The following is a 25,087-nucleotide window of genomic DNA, read 5'->3' on the forward strand; positions in this document are numbered from 1 at the left end:
AGTTTTATTCGTCATCTGTTAATCGAATAAATTTTTTGCTCAGGTTTCGATTCATAGTTATCGATAAAAAGTTAAAAATCACATTTTGTCCAAGGTTTGCAATCGATCGAATTTACATTGAATCGAAAAAAATAGTAAACTTTCACATTCAAAAATATACATTATTCCAATCGGAGTAATATGCGTGATTTTGAACTAGTAAATACGATGCAGTTTAAAATAGCGAAAATGATACCCCCGAGTGTACTTAAAATAATTCTAGTTCGCACGTGGAATTTTTTTTACTATATTGACAAAACTGTAACTTTCATTACGATAAAATTTCTTAAAGTCTATTATTTAATTTTTAATTTAACCAATGCACACTTGCTCATAAAGCACACCTGTTTGATCGATTCGAATTGTTTGTAGAACGATTAATGATATCTACACGTCTTAATTCAGTTCTTGGAGCATAGCGAATATTCTGCAAAACATTGCCGATAATAAATTGTATGTACTACACAGCTTCTGATTATGATTCTACGTACAAAGATAATAAATGTTTCTTCTGAGACAGCAGTTGGATCAGTTATTGTGGAATTTTTCTTTAAACCCGATATTACGCAAATAAAAGAGAAATAGTTTCGGAATTTATAGAACAAAATTTATATCACGCCATTTAATTTGAGTTTAATCTTGCGTTACAAAGACGATTAAATGAATTTGATAGAAAAGGTGTAAGTACTACTAAGTAACGAGCGATATTATTGATTGTTAGGTAGAGTTCAGTTAATTCGAAATGACGATAAGGAAAATTTGCTGCATCGGTGCCGGGTACGTGGGTGGGCCTACCTGCAGTGTTATTGCATTGAAGTGCCCTGATGTTCAAGTGACGGTGGTAGATAAGAGCAAAGAAAGGATCGCTCAATGGAATTCCGAGAAACTACCCATCTACGAGCCTGGTCTGGACGAAGTGGTGAGAAAATGTCGCGGGGAAAATTTGTTCTTCTCCACGGACATGGAAACGGCGATCAAGGAGGCGGACTTGATATTCATTTCTGTGAACACGCCAACGAAAACGTTTGGTAACGGTAAAGGAAGGGCGGCAGATTTGAAGTACGTCGAGAGCGCTGCGAGAATGATCGCAGAAATTGCGACCGGGGACAAAATCGTTGTCGAGAAGAGTACTGTGCCAGTTAGGGCTGCTGAGAGCATTATGAACATTTTACGTGCCAATCACAAGCCGGGTGTCTCGTACCAGGTAATGTTTCGACAATTTTCTTACTATAGGTAATTCTCATACATTTAAGGCGGAAACAATAGATCGCCAACTTTTAAAAAGTCTCTATACATATAGTAATTAATGAAAAGTTTCACAGAAGATAGAATTATTATCCGCGGAGGCAAAAACAAAAAAAGATAATGAAATTATAGCTAGAACGAAATGAATTGACCACTCAAGGTCACTTCCGGAAATGTAATTCACACCAGACACAACTTCCACTTGTGCGCTATGCTCAACTTGCCTCCTGTTAAAAGCAGGAAAGCATGCGTCTGTGCGTTTGCATGAAGAGATAGGAAATAGAGTGTCAGACAATCAAACGGTACATGGAAGTAGGGTGGGCAATAGATCTTCGGTGGCCTTGAACTTGCAGTCGATTTTATCTCCATTATATTAGGTTGTCCCGAAAGTTTCTTTTGCGAGTTGCACTCAATTATTTTACGTGGTTGTGTTTCTATAAATAGACAATCTAATTTCATAGATATTCATGTTGTAACAGTAATGGAGCAACATGAATCGCGCACAATTCAGTAATGTAACATAAAATATTGTGCATGTATTACTTATTAATAAAGCGAAAGAAACTTTTGGGACAACTTAATACTTCAGCTGTAACGCATATTATACGATTCTATTGCAAAATTTAGAAATAATGACTGTTGAAATTTATGTAGGTTTATTAAATAAATACAGTAAACTTTATTTTATCTACTATATAGAACCGCAAAGATTTGAAGTCGGTAAACGATTGTGCAACAAGTGCGGTATTTGTTAATTTATTTATTACGTTGGTTTCTCGAGTTTCTCCATTCAAGGAAGTTATATACTCTAAAAGTTAGCAATTTTAAACATGTTTTATGAAAAACTTCTTACCTAATTCAGCGTTTCCTTAAACTAAGGTCTACGAACTCTCAAAGGGAGAGAAAAAAAGAAATTACAACGTGTTCTTAGAAATAGGTACCCTGCACGCATTTGCATATATTGAGAGTAATAAATAAATCCGTTATCAGATATAGAGGAGAGACCGTGTATTTAACGTACAATTGTTTTCAACAAATGTAAACAGTTGGTGGTTTTAAATTATGGACTTTTTTACCGAGCGATAAACTTTTTAAACAGGTGATGCGCTCATAAATTTCAAAACGTCTCAGTCCTTCAAATTATAAGCTTGATGTGTGTACAGCGACAAATGTTCCGTTTCTGCGGATATCTAAATATTTAATTTTCCTGGTTATCAGTAATGCGTCTCGAGAATATTTCGTCGTGATTCCACAGTTGTCTGCCGAATGCAATTTTTATCCGTGCCCCCTTTTTTGCGTTCGCTATTAGCCAATGGCCAAAGGCACGGTCAGCAATTACCTGATTTAATACCTGTCAAGTTTGCGCTCATCGTTTAAGACGTTCCATCGCTCCGGTTGTTCATGACCTTTTTCTCGTCTTGGCTAGCCGGTCTTTTTGTATTTATCGCGCGTCATTTGCTATCATCGACGGAACGATAGAATGCACTACGTAATTCAATTCTCATTACTTCTCAGTTGACTTTTTTGCAAGGCCATTAGCCTGAAATCTCCTTTGGAGTCTTAAATAATCCCGTGTTTAGAGCTTATATTGTTTTTTTTTCAATTATTATCTTCTATTTGCAGGGCCAGCGTGATCTTTTGCGGGGCCTGAATTCACATTAAAATCCTACACTTCAATTTTACAACGAGGAATTATTTATTTACAAATTCTATATATCTTTTATAAGATGAATATTAAATAATAATACTTTGATGATTTTTGTTACTCCTTTCAATTTAATCATCGCTACTAAAAAAATGTCTTGCATCTCAGCAGAAATTGCTTCCATTTGTTAATGGTATCATCAGTCTGTAAAAAGTTAATCAAAATCGGTACCTTTTAATTCAGTAATTTTCGCTGAACCTGCCTTGCGCCGGGCCTGTCTATTTGACTTAAATGTAATTTTCCTCATTTTTTTTTTAATATACAGATGTGAAATAAAGATGACTTATCTTCAGAATTTACAAATGTTCCAATTGAATTTATTAGATTAACGTATAATTTACTTGAATCAATACATACGTAATGATCCTTTCAAAAAATAAAATAACAGGAAAACGTTACATTCTTTTTTTTAGATTTTATCGAATCCTGAATTTCTGGCGGAGGGAACCGCCATCCAGGATTTGGTGCACGCGGAGCGCGTTTTAATAGGCGGCGAAGACTCTCCCGAAGGACAGGCCGCCATAGAGGAATTGTGCAAGGTGTACGAGCACTGGATTCCGAGGAAAAATATTTTAACGACCAACACGTGGAGTTCCGAGCTATCGAAGCTGGTGAGGCGAAAATCTATCTATCAGAGACGAACAAAAAAGAATATCCATATACTACTTCCATTGTGACAGTTTCAATTAGTGAAACTAATTAGTCGCCATTCGCCGTGGCTGTATGCTAATTACACGTGCACGGTGTGCATTATCAGCGTTTAGTTTTCGACATATGTGCACAGAAAAGGCTAAACACCGTTTGTCAAATATGTGATCGTCAGAGTCACGTTTCGCATTTTAAATAGCAGCGATTCGTAGCGGAACTTGGAACTTTATTCGTGGATCTTTGCACTTCCACAGTTCTATGTTATTATGATTGTTATGATATTGTTATTTAAAAATCAAAAAACAAAACAAAAACAAAAAAAAACTTTAAAAGCCCCATTCGAAAGCTTTTTGTATCCAGTCTGTTATAAAGCCTTTCAACATAAGTAGTGTCTGCATTTTATAACATAAAATCTATTCATTTATTCCACTAATTCATTTTGTATTACCATAAATGTAATCCGAACCATGTTGTGCACGTCATGTATGTCGCTGTAGCGTCGCCAGTGGGGTGCGAAGAGTTAACGTAACAAAGTGAACCGTTGCGCAAGTGACTTTCAATTCAATTACGATTTTAGGCCGCCAATGCTTTTTTGGCACAACGTATATCGAGCATAAATTCGCTGTCGGCGGTGTGCGAAGCCACCGGTGCCGACGTGTCCGAGGTGGCACGTGCGGTTGGCCTTGACTCGCGAATAGGATCGAAGTTTCTTCACGCATCGGTCGGTTTCGGTGGCTCCTGCTTCCAAAAGGACATTCTCAACTTGGTTTATATCTGCGAGTGCCTGAATTTACCGGAAGTAGCGGCATATTGGCAACAGGTCATAAACATGAACGAATACCAAAAGTCGAGGTTCTCCGCGAAGGTAATAAAGTCCTTGTTCAATACCGTCACGGACAAAAGGATTTCTATGCTGGGCTTCGCCTTCAAGAAAAACACCGGCGACACGCGTGAGTCACCGGCCATTCACGTTGCTAAGACCCTGCTCGACGAGGGTGCCATGCTTCACATATACGATCCCAAGGTGATCTTCCTCAACGAAAACACGTCAGATATGAGCAATATTCTCATCTGGATAATAGTTTCGATTTTATTTTAGCGAACGAAGGATAAATAACGTTTGTTGGGTGTAATATTTTGCTCAAGAAAGGAACAAAGATTTTAAAAGTGTATAAAATTTATTGTTTCTGGGCAGTATAGATACAGTAGGTTACTTTGAAACATGGCATGTGATTAATTTTTCGAGTTGGTTTGCATGCCAAGTAATTCTAAATTAGGTGATTGGTTATCTTAGGATTCATTAGATTGGCAATTATTTGGGATTTAAAGCACTAGAAATTAGTGGCCATACTTATTGTTTCTTAAACTGAGACTTCTAGATATAATCTGAAAGTAACCTTCTACTGCTCAAAAACCAGTTAAGAATCCTTCATAAAAAAAAAGTTAATAAACTTTGATTCGTTACTTGTCGAATAAAAATAAAAATTTTAAGTACAGAGTGAAATCCGTAGAAATCAATCCGATAAATATCCAAATGAAATTTTGCCCATTTTTAGACTAGATACAAAAACAATTCATGCATAATATCAGTTGCTTTATTCCGGTGGAAGTGTCAAGAAGACCTCAAGGTCTATTTAATTTTTTTTCCCATTCTATATGTTTTGTAAAAGCAGATCAATGTCGTCACTAAAATATTTCAGAGTAAAACGTATTTAAATTTTGGCAATTTTTCGTGTTGCAGTATCCGGGCAACTTGCCTCTCAGTTTAAAAGATAGAGCATCTGGCTCCAAGGTTTGTTCTCTCTGTTTTACAGATCTATTGTTAAACGTGTCATGCTTCAATATTTCCCAGTAGAATCGATCGTTCGATCTAGTTCACCTCGACTTATTAAGTTTTTTGTCTTTATACGAATGTATACATTCCGTTAAAGTAGTGACTTTGTAAATATTCTTGACATCTCTATCTAGAATATAATCGTTTTCTTGTTACTATTTTTTTACTCTGAAGAATTACATTAAACAATTCATAAGAAACACTCTGTGTACGTCATTCATACGTTATTTACGTTATTCAAAGTTTGGTATTTCATTGTGTAGGTCGAAGAAACTCAAATTATGGAGGATTTGACGCATCCCAGCGTAACGAACAATCCTGAGTATGTAAAAAGTAGAATCAATATTTATAAGGACGCTTATAGCGCTACAAAAGACACGCACGCTATTGTCGTGTGTACCGAATGGGATGAATTTATAGTAAGTAACAATTGCATTGAACAAATGTTTGACATATAATTCTGTAACTAATTGTCGTTCTTTCCAATTTTTTAGGAACTGGATTATAAACAAATCTACTATAACATGATGAAACCAGCGTACATTTTCGACGGACGGAAAATTTTGGACCACGATATGTTACAACAGATAGGATTTATTGTTCAAACTATTGGAAAGAAGGTTACTACAAGGACGGCAATTTCAAGAACATGGGGAAGCCAAACTCAAATATAGATAAAGTCGCGCGGAAAATTAGGACAAGTTCTAATATTTTTAATTTAATACATTCTTTTAATTATTTACAGAAGAAGCTGTAAACATAACGACTTTACTCATTTCAGAAATTTCTGTAAATGAATTCCTAATCATTTTAATGAAATAAGTTTCACTTTTGTGAATATTTAAGTTTACTAGGTTTCGAAAGCAAGCATTGATATTACTACAGGAGTATTCAAGAGTAATTCAGTTGAACTTTATCACTATAAATATTTAAAGAAAACGTCTTTTTTTGGGACGAGTATGTACACAAAATACAGTGATTATCAGAGATTTGCAATGACGAACAATCTCAGTTGCCTCAAATATTTGTATATATTTTTTACATACTTTGATAGTATGATGTATTAACAGCATTCATAATTATTTTAATTATAATCATAAGAACTAATATCTCTGACTTTTCGCCGAAATAAGTTGCAAGTTCAATTGCAAATTTATCAATTATGGGCATTTACACAATCCAATAAATAGTATTCTATAATACCAAGCAAGATTTTAAGTATTTTTTCTTCTAGTGGAATATTGTGTACATGCTACAAATTTTACGAGTATAAGTTTCGACGTATAGTACATTCCTGTAAAATGTACTTGCATATAAATTTTTGCATTTTATTAAAGAAATAGGTTAATAATTAATTGTATATGTTACATACGTCATTATTACAATTAAGTTATGTCGATAATCCTACTTTGCATTTTGTAAGAAATATTTCCTATAGTTTAGGATTTAATTCTAAATTGTATATCCTCATACAAATATTTTTACACATTTAATCGATTCCTTCTTAATGGTTATGCCGTTTTCAAAAGCGTGACGATATCTTTACTAAAGCGATTCCTTATCGTTCGATGGGTATCACTTTAGTTTTACAAGTATTATAAATATTTTTCTTCGTAGCGATAACGTTAAGAACGAGTGAAGTAAAGCGCACGAGTAATGTTGACATTACATCATAATTGGTATATGCGTGCAAAATATACCATTCATAAAAACAATCTCGATAAATTAACGAATAACTATATTTTTCACAATAGTTTTACAAAAAATCATTTTCAATGTATCTAATTATATGAAACTGTTAAAAATTGTGTTTGGGCATAAACTTGTTTCATATAATATAATATCTTTACTTTTCTGGTTATATACGGATAAAATTTATAAATAAACGTTGATAGAAAATTTTCTAAGACACATTTAATTTCCAACCCATTTTTCATTTCTTTGCAATGTGTATATATTTCTTTGGCATTCCCTAGACGAAATGTTTCGCTATTTTTAGACGAGCATTTCGGTGGTACATTCCACTCAATGAACGCGAGTCCGACGGAAAAAAAATCGATCTTATTAACTTCTCATATATCAATTCTTAAGAGTATACTGTTTTATACTCTAAGAGAAAATATGGAGTTTGGAATATTATGTACAAATTTTCGTAAATCTGCATACTATTGAAATGTGGTAAAAAAAAATAGAAATTACATAATTTCCAAATATCTAATTATTTTGAGCTTCGAAAAATGTTTTAAATTAAAAAAATGTGAATGTTAAAAACGAACTTTTAACTTTTAACTAATTGTTTCGAATATCGTTCTGATAATTAACTACCTTTTTTTGATGAGCAACTGGCGTGGAGTAATTGTGCAAACAAAAATGTTTTATACCATTCACCAAATACTTGAGTTGTTTTGGAGTCAATAATGATTAAGTAAAACTTCAAACGTAACCAATATACGAAAGGTGAAAGAACAGGGCGACCGATTAATAGAAATTTCGCGAATGGTCCAGTAGCGTAAGTAGGAATTCGCGAAATACGCGGGCTCACGATATTGTACGAGATTTAGAAGGAAGGATTAATTTCCCTTTATTACATGTACAAATAAATGTGTTTTTATATTTAATTATTTACAACTCCAGTTTAAACAGATATACTCATTCGTCATATCGTCATGTTAGAGTACCAGTTCCAAGTCTTTAACCTATTCTTTATTTCCATGAATCTATACTCGTAATCTAAGTCACAATCTGATTGACGCTACAATTACTATTACTTATTATTACACTTTTATCATTATTATAATTACCAAGTACACTTATAATCCATTACAAAAACGACAATAAAATTTGTTGACTAATGAACTTCGTACATACAGATACACTCTACTAATGGCTACGAGTTTGAAATGGTTTGAAATAGGTTATCTAACTATATATTATATATAGATTGATTGCAGAGATGAAATCATTGGAAGATTGATACTTGAATGTAACAAACTGACAAATAAGTATACCAACTCAAACTAGAGTTACGATTAACACGTTGATCGCCATGTCACCCACATGTGGGTGACAGTGCTTTCCACTGAAGAAACTAACAAAATTAATTCCGAATGTCAAGCATCAAAGGAAATGAATTTAAACCAAATTCATGAATTTTGATGAAATTACAAGAATAAATACGTCGATAAATGTTTGATTATGCAGTCTCCAATAGGTTAAATAATATTTCATTTTAGTAGAAACTTTAAAGAATATTCGTCTGGCAGTCAACGTGCACAGAATGAATTTCTATCCCTAAATTTTGCCACGTGGAGTCAGAATTGTCGCCTACGTCCCTGGCTAAGTCGAGGCCCGTGGTGGTCACTCACGGCCCTGCCACAGAAGAGCGATGGCGCCGTTGAAGGAACTACTTGCTGCAGAAGCAGAGGCAGCAGCAGCGGCAGTGACGGCAGTGACGGCAGTAGCGGCAGCAGTAGCAACAGCATAAGTCGTTCGCTCCGCGTACGTCGTGAAAATTCGCGAGTGGTCCGCGTGACAGCAGTGTTCTCGTAGGTTACATCAACGAAGCCGTTGGCCGACGATGCCGGAGCGTTGCCGCCGCGTGATACATACGAAATCGTACCATTCATCAAGGTGGCAGTGAATCGTTTCGCTGTTATTTTTTTCCTTGTCGCGCGCGCGTGTCTTCTCTTTCTGTTGGCCAAGAGGGATAATAGGCCGGGCCTATCAGCACAGTAGGAAAATGGCGGCTCGCCTTGCGCGGCGTAGACGACGAGGGGCAACGGAGTACACCGTGTAACGCGACAAACTGACAAACCGGGGGGACAAAAAAGAAATAACCTCCACCGTACCCCGGCAAAGTGCGCGGTGCAACGTTGGTTCGATAAAAAAAAAGGAGAAGACACCTCGTTAGCGCGTATACATTGCACACGACTAGCGGCGATAATAATAATACGTGTTCGTCGCGTCAAGATTGTATACGTCGATGAATCGGGTATAGAGTGAAGAAAACGAGAGTTAACGTGCAGGAATAAAGTACAAGCGTTCCGTTACGGCTGTGTTATGCCTGTTATTAACCTAACCTCGAGCAATGACAGCGGGACGCGGTGAGCAAAAGGAAAACAACACGAGAGCCGAGTAACGAAGAACCACTGTGCGTTAGGTTCTGTGGACGCGTGTGTGTGAGCTCGCATGAGTAGCGATCAACGGTGACAAGTGTTCCGTCGACGGGGAAACTTGGCCTTATCCCCGCGTCGACCAAGAAGATGATATTACGGGCATCGAGGTATCGCCGTGCGTACGTCGATCGCGATCCTCGTGCCGCTGTTTACTGTCGTCGCCATTGAGCCTTGCCGCCGCTTTCGCGAAAATCGCTTTTTTTCGCGAGAGGAGCGTGGAGAGGCCGTGGACGGGACAACAACGACGACGACGACGACGACGACACGCGACACAACGGCGACGAAAAGCTGAGGGAAGATGAGAGGCGCGTGCGACGGCGGCATTGCGAGCTTTCTCGCTCTGGCGCTCCTCTGTTTATTCCACACGTCATGCCTTGTGGACGGTATGTAATGCAGAGTTGGGAATGTTTAGACAAGATTGGGGAATGATAAAATTATGGGCCGTCGCGATTTTAGTGGCTTTTAGATTCAATATAATTTATTAGAATAATAATGTCGCAAACTGCGGTTCCCTATCGTGATTAGTTTAGGAGTTATGTTTATTTGAAGCTAGGTAGTATCACATTTATTTGATAGAGGGCCAATGACCTTTCTTTTGGGAGGTTTTGATGTTTGACTGTGAAGTCAACGTAGTATAATGTTCGTATGTTTTGTATATTATTGAATGTCATAAATGCATAAAATCGTCAGTCTAGTCATTATTCATTTAGGAAAAGTCTGTAAAAAAATATTATGATACATATTTTTCTTAAACAAATACCGAGATATTAAAAAACTGTTCGCAAAGTACAACACTCCCCTGTCGTCTTTGAGCAAGATTTAATTATGATCAACATTTTTATAATCTTTAGAATTTTATAGTCTATAATAAAGATTTTTATAATCTCTCTATCTCTATAATTTTTTAACAAAACTCTGTTTCCAGTATCTCAACTAATTCTAATTATAATATTTATTATTTCTGTCCTCATTTCTCTGGTGTAGGTACTCATTATAATAGAATACTAATTAACAAGCGAAGGATAAAAGCGCAAATTGCAATTAAAATTAACGAGTAAAAACACGTCCAGTTGATATCCCATCGTTACATGTTTACAGTTTCATAACTGAATACTTTTTTCACGCCGATTGTAGTTTGCACTTGCTCAGGAATTCTGGTTTATACATTGTAACGAGTTATTTAGTCTTTAATAAAGTACGTACCATTCGGAAGCTATGTTAATGTAACATGTTATTAGCATAACGATCTCTAGTAAATGCTATTACCGTATGATGTAGTGTTTCGAGGTATGTCACTATTTTTTTTCGGACATTGTAAATAATGTTGTCGGTAGAATTGCATTTTTCTTGCATGTTGTTTGTAACACTAGCAGCTTTATGTCGTGTCATTTTATATTTTTATAGTTGTATGGTAATGGTTCCATTACCATTTTATTTAACATAAAATCGGATGTACGATATTTATTGGCCCGATAATCGACACTGTACTCTAAACATGCTCAAGAGAATTAAAAAACACATGTATCCAAATTATTTTTTCAGAGTATACGTGATATAATAATACAATATCAGTATATATTATATTATGTAATGTTATAATATTGCTTATATCGCATACAAATATAATCTGGGTAGATATAATTGTAACTTACAATAATTTGTAATATCATACATAATATAATATTATAAGATTTTGGGTAGTATAAGTTAATTTAGAAGATCGAGCACACTATGAAAGTTATTATTATATTGTACATAGTCATTCCTTGATTCTTAATTTCTCAATTCAGAGTTCCGAATCGTGAAAAAAATTGATTTTCTGTTTTGAGCAACATTTTAATAATGATAATATTTAACTTTAGAACTCCCTTTGGGATTAAAATCAAGTATTCGACTCACATTTTCGATTATTTCTGGCGAATGTTATTTTCATTACAAAGCTGGAGATAAGCGTTATCTCGCGATTTTGAAATCCGATCGTTCCCAACTAGATACGTAATCTTTTCTGTAAATACATTGCATACGTATGCAATTGATTCCTTAATGAAGCACCTTGAAGGTTTCTTTGCCGAGAACTTATTACCCATAAGCACGCCTTCGCCAGTTGTCCTCTTATCTCTGCGCGAGGATAGTTAATTAAGATACTTTCCAGTCTATCCCTTTTTGCCCGTTTTACCGTCCCGGTGACCTTTCGCTGGTACAAGATGACTTTGTTTCGAACACAGATCCTCCAGAATTTACAGAAAGATTTTACTAAAGATAAAGTGACAAGAACCTGGATAATAATTTTATTTGTTTGTTAGACAATTTTTCGTATTATTTTCTGATCGTATTTTGTACTGTATACAAAGTTTTAGTGTTAAAGAACCATTTATTTATACAGTATCGAGTAGTTCATCAACATGAAATAGTTCTTTAACACTATGTAGGCAAATAATTCTTCAACACGAAATACAATAGTTCTTTAACATTATATAGATAAATAGTTCATCAATATGAACTAGTTCCTTATCCATGTAATGTTGAAGAACTGTTTATCTATAAAGTAATTAAGAGCTATTTATTTTTACAGTATCAAAGAACTATTTATAAAATTTATAGAATTTATAAAAAGAACATAAAAGTTTTGCGGTTGTCGTTTAGTCATAAACGGAGTACAGTACAAGCGGTTTAACAATGCCCGTGGAATCGATTATATTACTATCTCCGATCGTTTACCTTGACGCGAAAAGCTGACCCCTCTTATACTTGTAAAAAGTATTCCTATCTAAACGCCGTGGTACTTAACGGGTATAATACATTCGCTGGTAGTGAGCACAAGTACAAGTGCTAAATTTTAGTAAATTATTATAAATATCATTGAAATTGAAGAATTTACGAGGGAAATATTAGTCGCGACATTTTCGTTGTTTCATTTAAAATAATACACTTGTTTATTATGCAAGATTGTAATTTTAAGAAAGATTAGTCAGAATTAGTCAGGATCAAGGGAGATTACTTTATTTATTAGTGCGTGGTGTACGGTTAAAATGAAAATAATATTCTTAGATGACAAATTTTCATCCTTTTTTAATGTATATTAGCGAATATAATAAGTATACTGCTAATGTTTATCCAAATTCATATCTTTATATACATAAACGAAGAATGGTAATGTAAATTAAAGTATGTATTGACTTCTAAACATTGTGACGTGTATTTTATTTTGTATATTTTATGTATTTTGCACTTATTCGTAGTCTAATAACAAAAATATAATATCAGTGCGCAGAATACAAATAGTAAGTATCAAAATTCCTAATCAAATCATCTGATCGGTTTCAATATTTCGAATATAAAGTGACCCACGAAAAATTTCTTTCTTTCTTCTTTGTTCATGAAACCCACACTAAATTCAACAAGCACTTTTCTTGATGTAAAAGCAAATATAACAACAGAAATATCATATCAATACACAGGATACAAATCGGTAAGTATCAAAATTCCTAATCAAAGCATCTAATCAGTTTCAATGCTTGGAACATAAAGTGGCCAATGAAAAACTTTCGTTAATTTGATACTTTGCTCACAGAGCCCCTAGATGTACCACCATCCACTTTTATCGCGATGTTCCAGCACCCTTTTAATTTCCATGCAATCATTGCGCGTTGTCGTTGCGGGAATCGTCTTCGAAACTTTATCAGCATTCTCTGGTGGGGGTAAGCTATCGCGGTAAACAATGACTTTCATCTTTCGGGTACATCGTTAAAATTTCCCCGCGTCCATGGGTGTCCCTTCTCGCACTTCGAACATCATGTCGTTCCCTATCTGTCTTCGCGAGTCTATAACGTTTGATAATTGCGACGTAAATGTAAATCTCGTTCAGTTCGCGGGCTTCCGCGGGACGCAGATCGAATCTGTTGCTGGCGCTTATTCCACGGCAGCACATTGTTATTCCGCGGATTCTTAAGACTATTAGCGTCCACGGAGCGCTGATAAAACGGTCGTAGGTCGGGAAAAAGGCTGCCATCGCGGCAACGACCTTAACGAGACGCTGTGCCAACAGTGACGAGCAACCCGTGGACCACGGAGATGGGAATGATCCTTAGATAACAATTTCGATTAATAAATAGAGGATACACACCTTTCGTCTTTTATTCGTTGATTCTACTTCAATTTTTTTTTTTTAATACATTAGAATCTTCTTTTTCTTGAATTTATCTTCTTCTTCTTCTTTCTTATTGATTTTATTGTCTCAATGTTTATTTTTATGTACATATTCATTTATTTGTATTTGTACTATTCACAATTGGAGTACCTTTCTTTTTTTCATTCTTCATACGTGTCAAAATAATGAACACATGTTTATTCAAGTCAATATAAGAATAGCTTCTATTCTTCTTGGAACATATATGTCTTTCTCAATAATTCCTTATAAAATTATTCATAAAAAGAAAAACGAATTAAAGTGAACATAGTATTCTCCAAATGTTCCTCCCTTCTTCATATCTAAAAGAAAATATAATAATCCAGGTCTCGTATTACCGTTCCAAAAATCTAAATAGTTACTTGCCAAGATTCTCAATCAAATCAGCCAATTAGTTTAAATCCTTAGATTCCAAACCCCCCTATAATTAGATTTGAGAACTTCGCATGTAACGAATCACAAGTTTTCAGTCCCTCTGGGTGGGTGTACAGTTTCCTTTCTTTCCAAGTCTCGAGACGCTTGTGTAATCTTTTCAGCATGACGGTACTTAGCAGCGGTTACAGATTTATCTCTTGGGGACAATAAACTTCTCGCTTGAATTAATACGTGTTGCGCGACACGTCGTGAATTGTAATTTTACATTTCTTCCACGTAGGTGTATCTTCCTCTGCTTTCGAGCTGCAAAGCAAATGCTCGTGTAATCGCCTCAGCCTCTCAGTACCTAACGGCGACGAGTACAGGTTTGTTTAGCTTAGAGGTCAATTATCTGGTCGTTGCTCGTCGAATTATCACGTCTTTGTTTATTGGATGCCTCCTCGCCTTGTGTGCCGTAGTTCCTTATAGTGGATCACAGGTTTAATTTTCTAATTTGTGTATGATTTGCTATGTTTTTCCACATTATACAGTATTCATAATGTTAATTCATATTCTACTAAATTTCAGAATGGAAATATTAATAATGTATTACTAATCTTTTCAAGACAATTATCAAGTACATAATGTGGAGAGGTTTCAATTTTAAATATCAACAATATTTTATGTCCGCTTTTATAGACTAACTAATTTTCGGTTTTAAAATATTTTAACTAACAATCGTATTATTTAAAAAGATAGAAAGATTGAAATTACAATTCATTAGAGGCAGTAGTGATTTAAATGGACCATGTAGTTAGAGAGGTTGCTCGCCACTGGTCAATGCGCGTATTGCGTCCTACAGAATGAAGAACGATTAATGGAATTAAAAAAAACGCAATATAGCTTGTTGCAACATAATTGTTTTACTTATAGACGCGAAAAGTCGGTGAATCATTCATAGCAGCCATAGGATCGTGCACTTGTTTGCTGTTGACTGTGTTCCACATAGGGCAGCGCGATAAAATTGCAAGACGACTCTTATATGCAATGTTATTAACAAAAATGTAGGCTGTTCTCGTTTATTTCCTTTGCAAATCAATTCCGTGTATTAGAATAGAAAAAGAAAGTCTGAGAAAGTGTAAATTTCGATCTTCTACTTCACTTTCTAGTTTAGCAGGTAATTCTTAATTCCCAAGGCGAAAAAATATTTAGAGCGTTGATAAATATTATGAAGGTTTGTTAATTAATAGAAAGTTACGTGGATATTTTATCGCTTCGACTTCTGAACAATTTTGAAATACAAGACACCCTTAATTTTTCAAACGAAAACATAGAGCATTTGGTGACTAAAAAAAATTCAGGAAATCTTGCCCTAACTATTTCATAAGTATTGTGCACAGCAAATAATCGATGCGTTAGAAAAACAATTTTCAATTGTACATTTGCGGCGTTCGCGAAAATTAACATTTCCCCGAGGGCGATAAGGAGGTCGAGCGAGGCCCGATATCGATTTCTATAAAACCCCACAATTTATCGCGTTCCATTGTGCAGGCAATCGGCGGTGATTGTTTTAATTACATCGCGCGATAACAGTGTACTTTATATAGCATCGAATCAGCGCGCAACGAAAAGGAAAAAAATGGACAAATAGCGTAGTAATAATCGTAGGAACAAAATTTTATTACAATTGATGGCGATTCTCCTTTTTCGTTTTGTAGAAGAAAAGTGTTTTCAAAAGAAGCTTTAGGGTATCCATTCTTATTTAAATAATAATTTCTAGATTGCATATGTGTATTTATAGTAAGTGAAGATATAGGAAAAATTCTGAGGGTGTTTATGAATATAAAACTATATATAATAATAAATAATAAATTTTTCAGTTTTCGCGTAAAATCATTTTCTCAGCATTGAGGATCATTTTACCTTAAATGGATATGTAGATAAACAAACTTGTCGCATTTAGAGGGAAGGAAATACTAAAATTATACGCGAACATTCACTGTATCTGCAAAAATGTACGGTTTGGTGTGGTCTGTGGTCTCGAGGAGTTATCGCCTCATTCTTCTTTGAAGATGATTGTGGTAATGCTATTACGGCGCATGCGGAACGATGTAATATGGTGATTACTAAATTCTTACGGTCTCAGCTTAATGGAATTGATATTTCTAATGTTTATTTCCAAGATTGTGTAATTAGCTATACACCGCAAGCAAACGTAACATTATTACACACAAAATTCCCCGGTCGTGTAATTTCGCGATATTGTAATGTGGATTGTAAAATAGAAAAACATTTAGATGAGAAAGATAATAATGTTCGCGTCTATACTTGTTAGCACATGGGGGAATTAAGGAAAATTTTGTTTTCGCTTCAACAAAAATTCTTGAAAAAGCCCGGAAGGTAGTGAAAGTAGTGTAACCCCTGAAGCCACTTTTGGAAAAGTTTTGTTTTTGTTCCTTCGTTTGGACGTTGAATAACGCGCGTCAAAGGTACTCGTCGCTTGTACATACACATATTCGCACGTGTATCCGGTTCATGAATGCAGAATTCGAGAACAGTCGAGTCCTCTACTGGCCGGTCGTTGAATCGTAAATTAGGTCTGAATAGAAGTCGCGCGATGGTCACGCGGCCAATCACGAATCTGCGCTATGGAATAAATTACACGGGACTAGCGTTTCAGTGTCATTGGTTCGGTATGACGATTCCTCGAAATCTAATATGATAATTAAACTGCAGATGTTTATGCATTTGCGGATGAAGATGTACGAGGACGTGGGTAAATGAAAAAAATATGTAAAATATCAAAAAGAGAATGTTGCACTGGTCAGAAGATACTTTTATTTAAATCTCAATTCTTTATCTGAATCTGTAAAATCAAAATTAAATTTTAAAAACCGTAAATAAAACAGTTACTAGGCGTGCATTTAGTGCTTCCCTAAAATATTATTATTTTATTATGAAAGATAGTATCTTAATGAGAATTTATAAAGTCCTATGCAAAATGCAAATGAGTCCTCCAATAGAACACAGATTGTTGGCTCCGAAACGTACGTCCAATTCTCGAGAAATTACGATGCTCCGTTTTTAATAAAACCCAATTTGGGCATCATGCGGATTAAACGGACATGTGAGTGGCGAGCCTCAATATCATAGATCTCTGCACTCGCCTGTCGCATTCAAACGCACAGTGTGCAGCCATAATCCGGACTCATTGGACTCGGTACCGACAACTTAGTAGTCATTTGACACGATTTCATTCACCCAGGATTGAATAGATTCGACACCGTGAATATGAGAGTCTCGGGTTGTCTATAGCAGCGTTTATCTAACCATGATGCGAGAAAGTGGTCCACGAAAAACTGCAATTAATGATTCGAACCAATAACAGAAATTAAATAAATTTTGCACATTTGTGCTCGTATTTGTATTAACATTTTTAACATTATTTCTGATATTAACTTGAAATAATAAAATACCTGTGGGTATTATTAAATTATATTAAATAATATTGAATAATATTACATATTTTAACCTTTGTTCGCTAATAGTTTCAAATGTGTTTAAGGATGTGTTTTTGTTTGAATGACCGAAAAATATTTAGTGTTCAGGAACTTATTTTATACAAACGAAGAGTAATATTAAAACGCGGTCAATTGCATAACATTAAGTAACAGCAACACCGCTTACTTATATTTTCTTTCATTGGAAACTTTTCTTCAATACATATTGGAATATCGATTTTAGTCGTTAGAAGTTACAGGGGACACCAGATCTCTCCTTCCCAGAATAGAGCCTGTTCAGTTACTTATTGGAACCCAAATTCAAAACTAGTTTAACTACATCCATTATAAGACTCAGTCGCGAAGACACTTGTACACAATTACAACAAATTCCACTAATACCGACGAAATAACCGCGTAAATGAATTATACCGGAATTGCGAGTTTCCAAGGATTTCGGGTGACATCGTTTTGTACCATTGTTTCACATGGGAACGGGCATAGATAAAAGTTAGGCCGCGGCACGGTAAACTTTCCGTGCAAACAGCTTTTGTGGAGTAACCACGATACGCAAGAACACAAGCGGAGCGGGCAACTATAATCGAGTTGAACGGCTGACAAAACGTCAATGAAACTGGAGTACCGCTCGTGGCGACGTTAAACGAGCAACACGCTCGTGTTTATCGTTCAACGTTACTCCGCATTATTCAGCTTGGAATTGAACAGTTATACCGAACAATATCCAAGCTGATAGTGAAATGCCTCCGTGTGGGGTGATGAATTGGGTGAGATCTTGAATGAAAATTTAACGAATAAATAAAGTACGTGTAGTTTTAGTAGTTATTTAACTGTGTTCATTTCGTTGTTTGAAACAAAAGTAAAATGAAAATGAAAAATATAAAGAGATTGGTTCGTTCGTGAAATAACAAGTATATAAAAGTATATTTTATAATTTCAATGTTTTCCAACAGTGTGAAACAGTGTGTGTAATGTTTTAATCGAATTGGAAGAATATTACAAAGTATTATTATTTGTCATTAACTATTAAACGTATATGATAAATTTGAATATTTATAATATAATATCTTGACTTGCAGATGACCAGAGCAGTTATTCTAATAAAATCACTAATTGTACAAGAATGTTTTGCCTCTATTCTAACATGTACCAATCCTAAATTATTCTTTCGTGGGGGATGGGGGTTCGTGTTTACCGCACAGAGGTGATTAAGAATCATCGACTCGTTCCCAAGCGAAATAAGCAATTGGAATCGAGGCTTCGGTTCGTTTCGGACGAGCCACAGGAAGGCCCTCGTAATGGATTTCGTGGTGGCGCAAAAAACGTTTTATGAGGCTCGGGTATGCGGCGAATCCCATACAGGTATTTCCTTTTGGTTTCAGGGGGCCCTCCGTTGCGCTCGCCGCGGAGGGTTCGGTCCTCGTGAGACCATTCAATGTGGGCGTGCGCTAATGACTTGAATTAAACTCGTTTCGTCAAGTCGTGCCACGGCCCGAAACCGTGTATCCTGGCCGACTACGTGCCACAGCCGACGGATGAGAAGTATTACGCTTGGAATTCTTCTGTGAACCGACCTTCCTGCGAGTCGGTCGCGTTATTTTAATTCTGTCGATGGCCTCGCCCAGTGGCGCGTTTCTACCTTGATGGGGACCAAGACAAAACGCTATTTGGGGGCCCTGTTCTTGGAAGAAAGCATCGAGCAGTTTTAATTTCAAGCATCGGTGCTTGAGAGGCTTGGTACGATTGTTGGTGATGATTTAATAGAGGAAGGGGTGGTATTTTCACTCAATCCTGTTCGGTATTTTCTTTTTTTACATTTTTAATTTGAAACATTACTGCTTGGCGATTTTAGTACGATTAAGGATTTATTACATTTCAATTTTTGAATCTACATTTATTGCAGTTAAAATGTGAATTTTAAATTTGCATATTCGGTTTATCATACGAGTATCATGAATATTTTTCTTTAGATTATAGATTCAAATTGAAATTATTGAACAGCTTTGTATAATTTGAATTTTGTTATAAACCCTCACATATATATATATGTGTGTGTGTAAATTTGTTATTTGTTTTTGTGTTATACGAATTTTTGAATCATTCACCAAGCTCATCAAGCACCAAACATTGTCTTTGCTGACAGAATTCTTTTTTGCCTATAGTATAATGCGCCACTGGCCTTGGCGATCGTTGGGATCACGTTGGACTTTCACCTATCACCTATTATCGCGATCAAGTTTGCCTAAAATGCTTTGGTGCGATGAGTTATGGCATGCGTGCCTTTTTAGCGGGCCTATTATGTAACGAGTTATTATAGATAACGATGATCGAATCACCGAACAGAGCGAGACTAAAATCTGATCGTGTAACTTTAAGTTACACAAATTTCGATAACCTCGATCTAATCTATATAGTAATTTTAAATAATCAGCAAAGAGATACATAATTTTTCATTCGTTACTCGTTGAAATAATTATATAGAATCTTTTCAGGGAAAAAATCGGTAATACAAGTTTATTATTTTAACAGAGTGTTTTGTTTCACAGCTTTTAACATCTAACTCAAAATTTGTATCATTTGAAATTCACTGAAAGACTTTCATATTCTCTATGTGCCCTTGAAACGTTTCAAATATGACGAAGATGGACAACGACTACATGACCAAGATGAACAATTTGATTAAGCGTCAAATTTCTCGATAAAAATATTTTAAAATACTCATTTTCCTTCTAATGTAAATTCCACGGTGATGAATCAATGTATAGATAATTATGAACTGTATATAACAAGAAATCATGTTACTCATAAATACTCGCAAAGCAACGGTAAATTGCGACTAATTTGAACGACCTTCCCTAATTCTTTCTGTCCTTTGTATTTCAGGACTGCTGAAGTGTCATTGCGACATTTGCACGGAAACCAATCACACGTGCGAAACCGATGGCTATTGTTTTGCTAGCACCAGCTTGGAGAATGATGTTATCACATACGCTCGGAGGTAACGTATATGCATGAGTAGCTCGTTGTGAGAGAGTAATTTCACTGACCAAGAGTTCTCTTCGTCGTCGATTCGTCGTACTACAATCGACATACCGGTTGTTTAATTTAAAACAAAATAAATAAACATCCCATCAGGGAATGAAGCCATCAAAAAATATTTTTACAAAAATTATTTGGTATAAAGGAAGTCATTATGTGGAGTAAATAGTTTTGTTGTAAGTGTAACGATGTGGGAGATTTAGAAAACAAATAAATATATGCAAGATTCCATTTGAAAATATTGATTTGTGTTTTAAATATTAAATATACAAATATTGGATTTTAATGTTTAGAAAACAAAGAAAAAGATACAAGGTTTCATAAAAAAAAAGAAATGAATTTGTTATCTAAATCACTCTCAAAATTATTTCATCATATAATGCTCCCCCTTTATACCAAATAACTTCTGTAAAAACATTTTTTAAATCATCATTTCATGAAGTATTTAAATATTCCAGTTTAAACGAAACATCCTGTACACTTAAAACAATTGTATTCTCTATACCATACAATTTTGCAAAGCTTAATATACCAACCCTTCGAACCCGTCTCGGTCCATATCTTCTGATTTCAATATATTTTCGTCGGGTCTCCCTCGACATAGGACCGTAAAGGGTTAAACACGCGTGACGTATCACGAGGATCGTTTAAATAACGATTTATACATCCAGTTAAACGTGTCTCGATTAGCGTGGAAATTTCTACTACGATGTACCTGCCTATGGACACGTCGTGCAATAAATATCGTAACGTTGTGCAATTACCGCATTACTGGATGATTAACGACGCGCAACGAATAGTAATAAATTTTCATTTGAACTTTTACTTGACGCGATCCCGTTATCTGAAACGAAAGTAATATCGACGCGCGATTATCGCACGGGGGAAACAAATAATAACGTTTTCTCGTTTCGAGTACGAGCATGATGTTTCAGTTTAATTTCCGCGTTGATTGTTTATTAGACGTTTGCTGGGAATTGGTGAATCATCCGCAACGAAAGGAGTCAACGATTCGACGGTGAAATTTCTTTTTATCGCTTCCTCCGTGAAGAGTCGGATAAAAGTTATCGTTATTACATCATTTAAGCGTTGTTTAAAATTATGCGCGTTTTATCGCGTCGCAGAATGGTTTCGGTAACTCTGAGTCGGTTTACGGGAGAAATTATAGATTGGTGTCTCCGAGTATTCGAGTAGCTCGAAAAAATTACTGTTCGAGTGGTTTGAGTAATTCGATTATTTGTTTACTGATATTCGAGTACTGTTGATTAATTAGTGTTGACTGAGTTCCATTATTAGGTATCTTTGAATGATGAAATATTGTTGTACAAATACAAATGAATTGAATGATTTTGTTCGCGTATTGTTCAAATATTATTGAATACTCGAGCACATTGCTTTCATTCAGGCATTGTTGATTAAATAGAATTTTATTCTTGAGTACAGTTGAATAACGAAATATTGCTTTTAAAATACGGTTGAGTAATCACATACTGTTAAATAATTCAGCACTGGTGAATAAACTATTGAATAATTGAATACTGTTCAAGCATTGTTGAGTTCTCAAGCACATTCTCCTACTCAGGCGTTGTTGATTAAATAAAATTCCAATCCTGAGTACGGTTAAAAATAACGAAGTGTTGTTGTTTAAATCCACCTGAATAATCACGTATCATTTTATTCAGTCACCCCTAAACAATCTATTTCATAATTGAGCACAAATTTTTAAATTCTATGGAATAATTAGTGAATAAAATTTGTACATTTTTCGAGCTATTTGACGAATCGCCCGAATATTTGGAATACTCGGGCAGGACTAATTGCCGCCGCTTCGATCGCGTTTCACCGCGAAAGGAAGTTCAACAGTCACGTTCTGTTACCGATCGATTCCCTCGTCGTAGTTTCCAGGAACGTTTACCCGCTTTTTTTCCAGTTGGCCCTGCGAGCCATGATTAGCGCCTGGTTTCGGGAGTTTCGACGGAAACGAATTATTGTTGTCGGCCAATGGTCGCGTTGGTAACGCCTCACGACGCCGTTTTCAGATTTCTCGGGGCTGCGAACGAAACAGATGTCGAGAAACTTTGCGAGTACCTCGATCCCTGTTGTACGCGAATTTTCAGCGTTTGTTTCTCATTTTCTGTTTTCGATAAACGCGTGGGGGTAGCCACCAATTATCACTAGACTTCCAAGCAGATAGAGAATTAATTATTCGATTAATTCGTGCTTTTGGATATACCATTCTTATTGATTTTTCATTTATTTACTCAAACAGAGGTTTCCACTATATTCTCCTTGAGTAGTGGAGCCTTAAGTTGATCCAATTTTTGGTTAGCAATTTATTCAACTCCATTGGAAACTCACAGCAGAAGTTTCTCATTTTTCTTATTTTAATTTAATAATTTTTATTGGAACAATAATTTTTGGACTTGGAGACTGGCGTTGTGCCTCTTCTATGGCTAATTTTTCATCGATTTTATTCTTGCTAAGACTAATAAATGGTCTCGAATGAAACTCGTCGCTTTTTTACTGCACAAAGTTGAAGAGAAGTTTTGCGTATGGTCGCTGAATATATTGCAGCTTCGAATGGGTTTTCCAACGAGTGGGTTCGTATACTAAAAGAAGCACGGTACAATATGCGGTTTCGAAATCGAACGAAATCGACCGTGACGATATGCGACAGTCTGAGGTCGCAGACGTGCGGATGGGGCCTAAATGTTTAATGCGCCAGACGGATAATTTGGATAATTCAGCCGGAGATCGTATCGAAAATAGCATGACCGAGATTATTTGATTGGTCGAGACGTGAAAGCGGCACGAGATAATTTCTTGCTGTTGGATGATTACAAGTGACGCGGTTAAACCGCGAGACACGTTCAATTTTTTCTACTGCTTGATTCTTCTTTTAACCAGAAATGGGCAAAATTCTTGTTTAGATAAAGAATCGTGTTAACTAAGCAGATACAAACACCTGTTTATTCGTCATTTATTACAATAATTTTTAAAATTTGGATTATGAAATGGAGTACTCGACAAATATTTATCGATTATTTGATTTTGCCTATTTCCGGTTCAAACCAATCATTATGAATTATTAACCTATTTAAGAGTTTATTATGATTGGCATTATTCTATGTTTAATTTTGGCAGATCGGTTGAAAGTAACTTCGTTTTATAAATAAATAAATCGATTGTTCCACGATTACGTGGCGTTGAAGAAAAAACACAAACTCCGAATTTTTGGCAGTCTAAATAAATAAATTTTTAAAAGGAAAAGCGCATCAAATGAAACAATATAGATTGTAGAAACAGATCTATATCGAAAATGATGCCACGAACGGTCTACACCTAAACGGTGTAGCTGTTCGTGCAGTACAAATTGGAATACTTCGTTCATAGTTGAGTGCCACAAAGGTTAGCAATTAAACAGCAATTTGTTCGGTTTACCCGCATGATTTACGGCCGAGTGCGCTTTATGAGCTTAGAGCTCGCAGGACCAGGTGCAGAGACACGCGGAATTTTCGCGAATGGCAATCGAAGGAACTTGTATCTGAAGGTGCTCGTTAGACGAGGGCTGTCACTTTGCTGGAAACAATCAAATGCTTCAACCAATTAAGTGACGTGACCGTTGCCCTTTCCAACCCAATAATTTCAAATTTATCTGGCGGGTTCGTAGTCAAACATATCGAAGTAATTAATTTCTATCCTTTCCAAATCAGTTTATTCTAAAAGTGAAATTCTCTGCACTCTAAATTTAGTAATCTCTATATTTGTTAATAAGATATACTCTTGTACATTTGGATAAAATTTTACAAAGGACCATAATAAGAGTAAAATTATAATTGAATAAAATCAGACATTTTTCAAATTAATATAAATGATAGAATTCGTTAAAGGGTATGAGATCTGAGTATCTATTAGAGATCTTAAAATGGAAAATCAAGTTAATAATTATTGTAATGTGAATTTGCATATCAATGCCATTGAGAATTTTGATGTTCCATTTTACAATAGTCAATGGACAGAAAGAAGCATAAGCCTCCACATAGTGTATACTTGTTGAATAAAAAGAAATTCTCAAGAATTTTCATAAGACTCAACCCTTTTAGCATCGATCTGCCAAATAATTGTCACAACAACCCTTCACACTCTTTTCCATACGAGTCTCCATTGAATGAAATCCGAATTTATCTAACAGAAATTTCTTATTATTTTATTTTTTGGTTAGTTCATATATGTAAAATAGCCTTTTTGTATTCACACGAAGGAATTAAGAAATCAACGAAAATCGAATTCAGTCACTTGTCAACTTCGTTGCACAGCTTGGTAATAAAATGATAGGGAAAAGAT

At 35.4% G+C, this 25,087-nt stretch overlaps 2 protein-coding genes across 7 annotated transcripts in view; both read left to right on the forward strand.

Moving 5' to 3' along the window:
• The window catches only part of LOC128875205 (UDP-glucose 6-dehydrogenase), an 8,391-nt gene extending 1,018 nt beyond the window's left edge, over nt 1-7,373 (forward strand). The window contains exons 2-7 of one of the 2 annotated variants that reach the window (XM_054120595.1): nt 761-1,243; nt 3,403-3,600; nt 4,215-4,661; nt 5,379-5,429; nt 5,735-5,890; nt 5,966-7,373. In XM_054120595.1, the coding sequence (XP_053976570.1) occupies nt 782-1,243; nt 3,403-3,600; nt 4,215-4,661; nt 5,379-5,429; nt 5,735-5,890; nt 5,966-6,145 (1,494 nt within the window). In that variant the 5' untranslated portion in view covers nt 761-781 and the 3' untranslated portion in view covers nt 6,146-7,373. The remainder of the gene's footprint in view (nt 1-760; nt 1,244-3,402; nt 3,601-4,214; nt 4,662-5,378; nt 5,430-5,734; nt 5,891-5,965) is intronic. The other variant, XM_054120602.1, reaches the window with a different exon arrangement.
• A 1,508-nt stretch (nt 7,374-8,881) lies between these two features.
• The window catches only part of LOC128882478 (TGF-beta receptor type-1), a 55,794-nt gene continuing 39,588 nt past the window's right edge, over nt 8,882-25,087 (forward strand). For all 5 annotated transcript variants that reach the window (XM_054134097.1, XM_054134103.1, XM_054134083.1 and 2 more), the window contains exons 1-2: nt 8,882-10,029; nt 20,588-20,702. In XM_054134097.1, coding sequence (XP_053990072.1) covers nt 9,945-10,029; nt 20,588-20,702 — 200 coding nt within the window. In that variant the 5' untranslated portion in view covers nt 8,882-9,944. The remainder of the gene's footprint in view (nt 10,030-20,587; nt 20,703-25,087) is intronic.

Source organism: Hylaeus volcanicus, chromosome 1, assembly GCF_026283585.1.
Source record: "Hylaeus volcanicus isolate JK05 chromosome 1, UHH_iyHylVolc1.0_haploid, whole genome shotgun sequence".
NCBI lineage: Eukaryota > Metazoa > Arthropoda > Insecta > Hymenoptera > Colletidae > Hylaeus > Hylaeus volcanicus.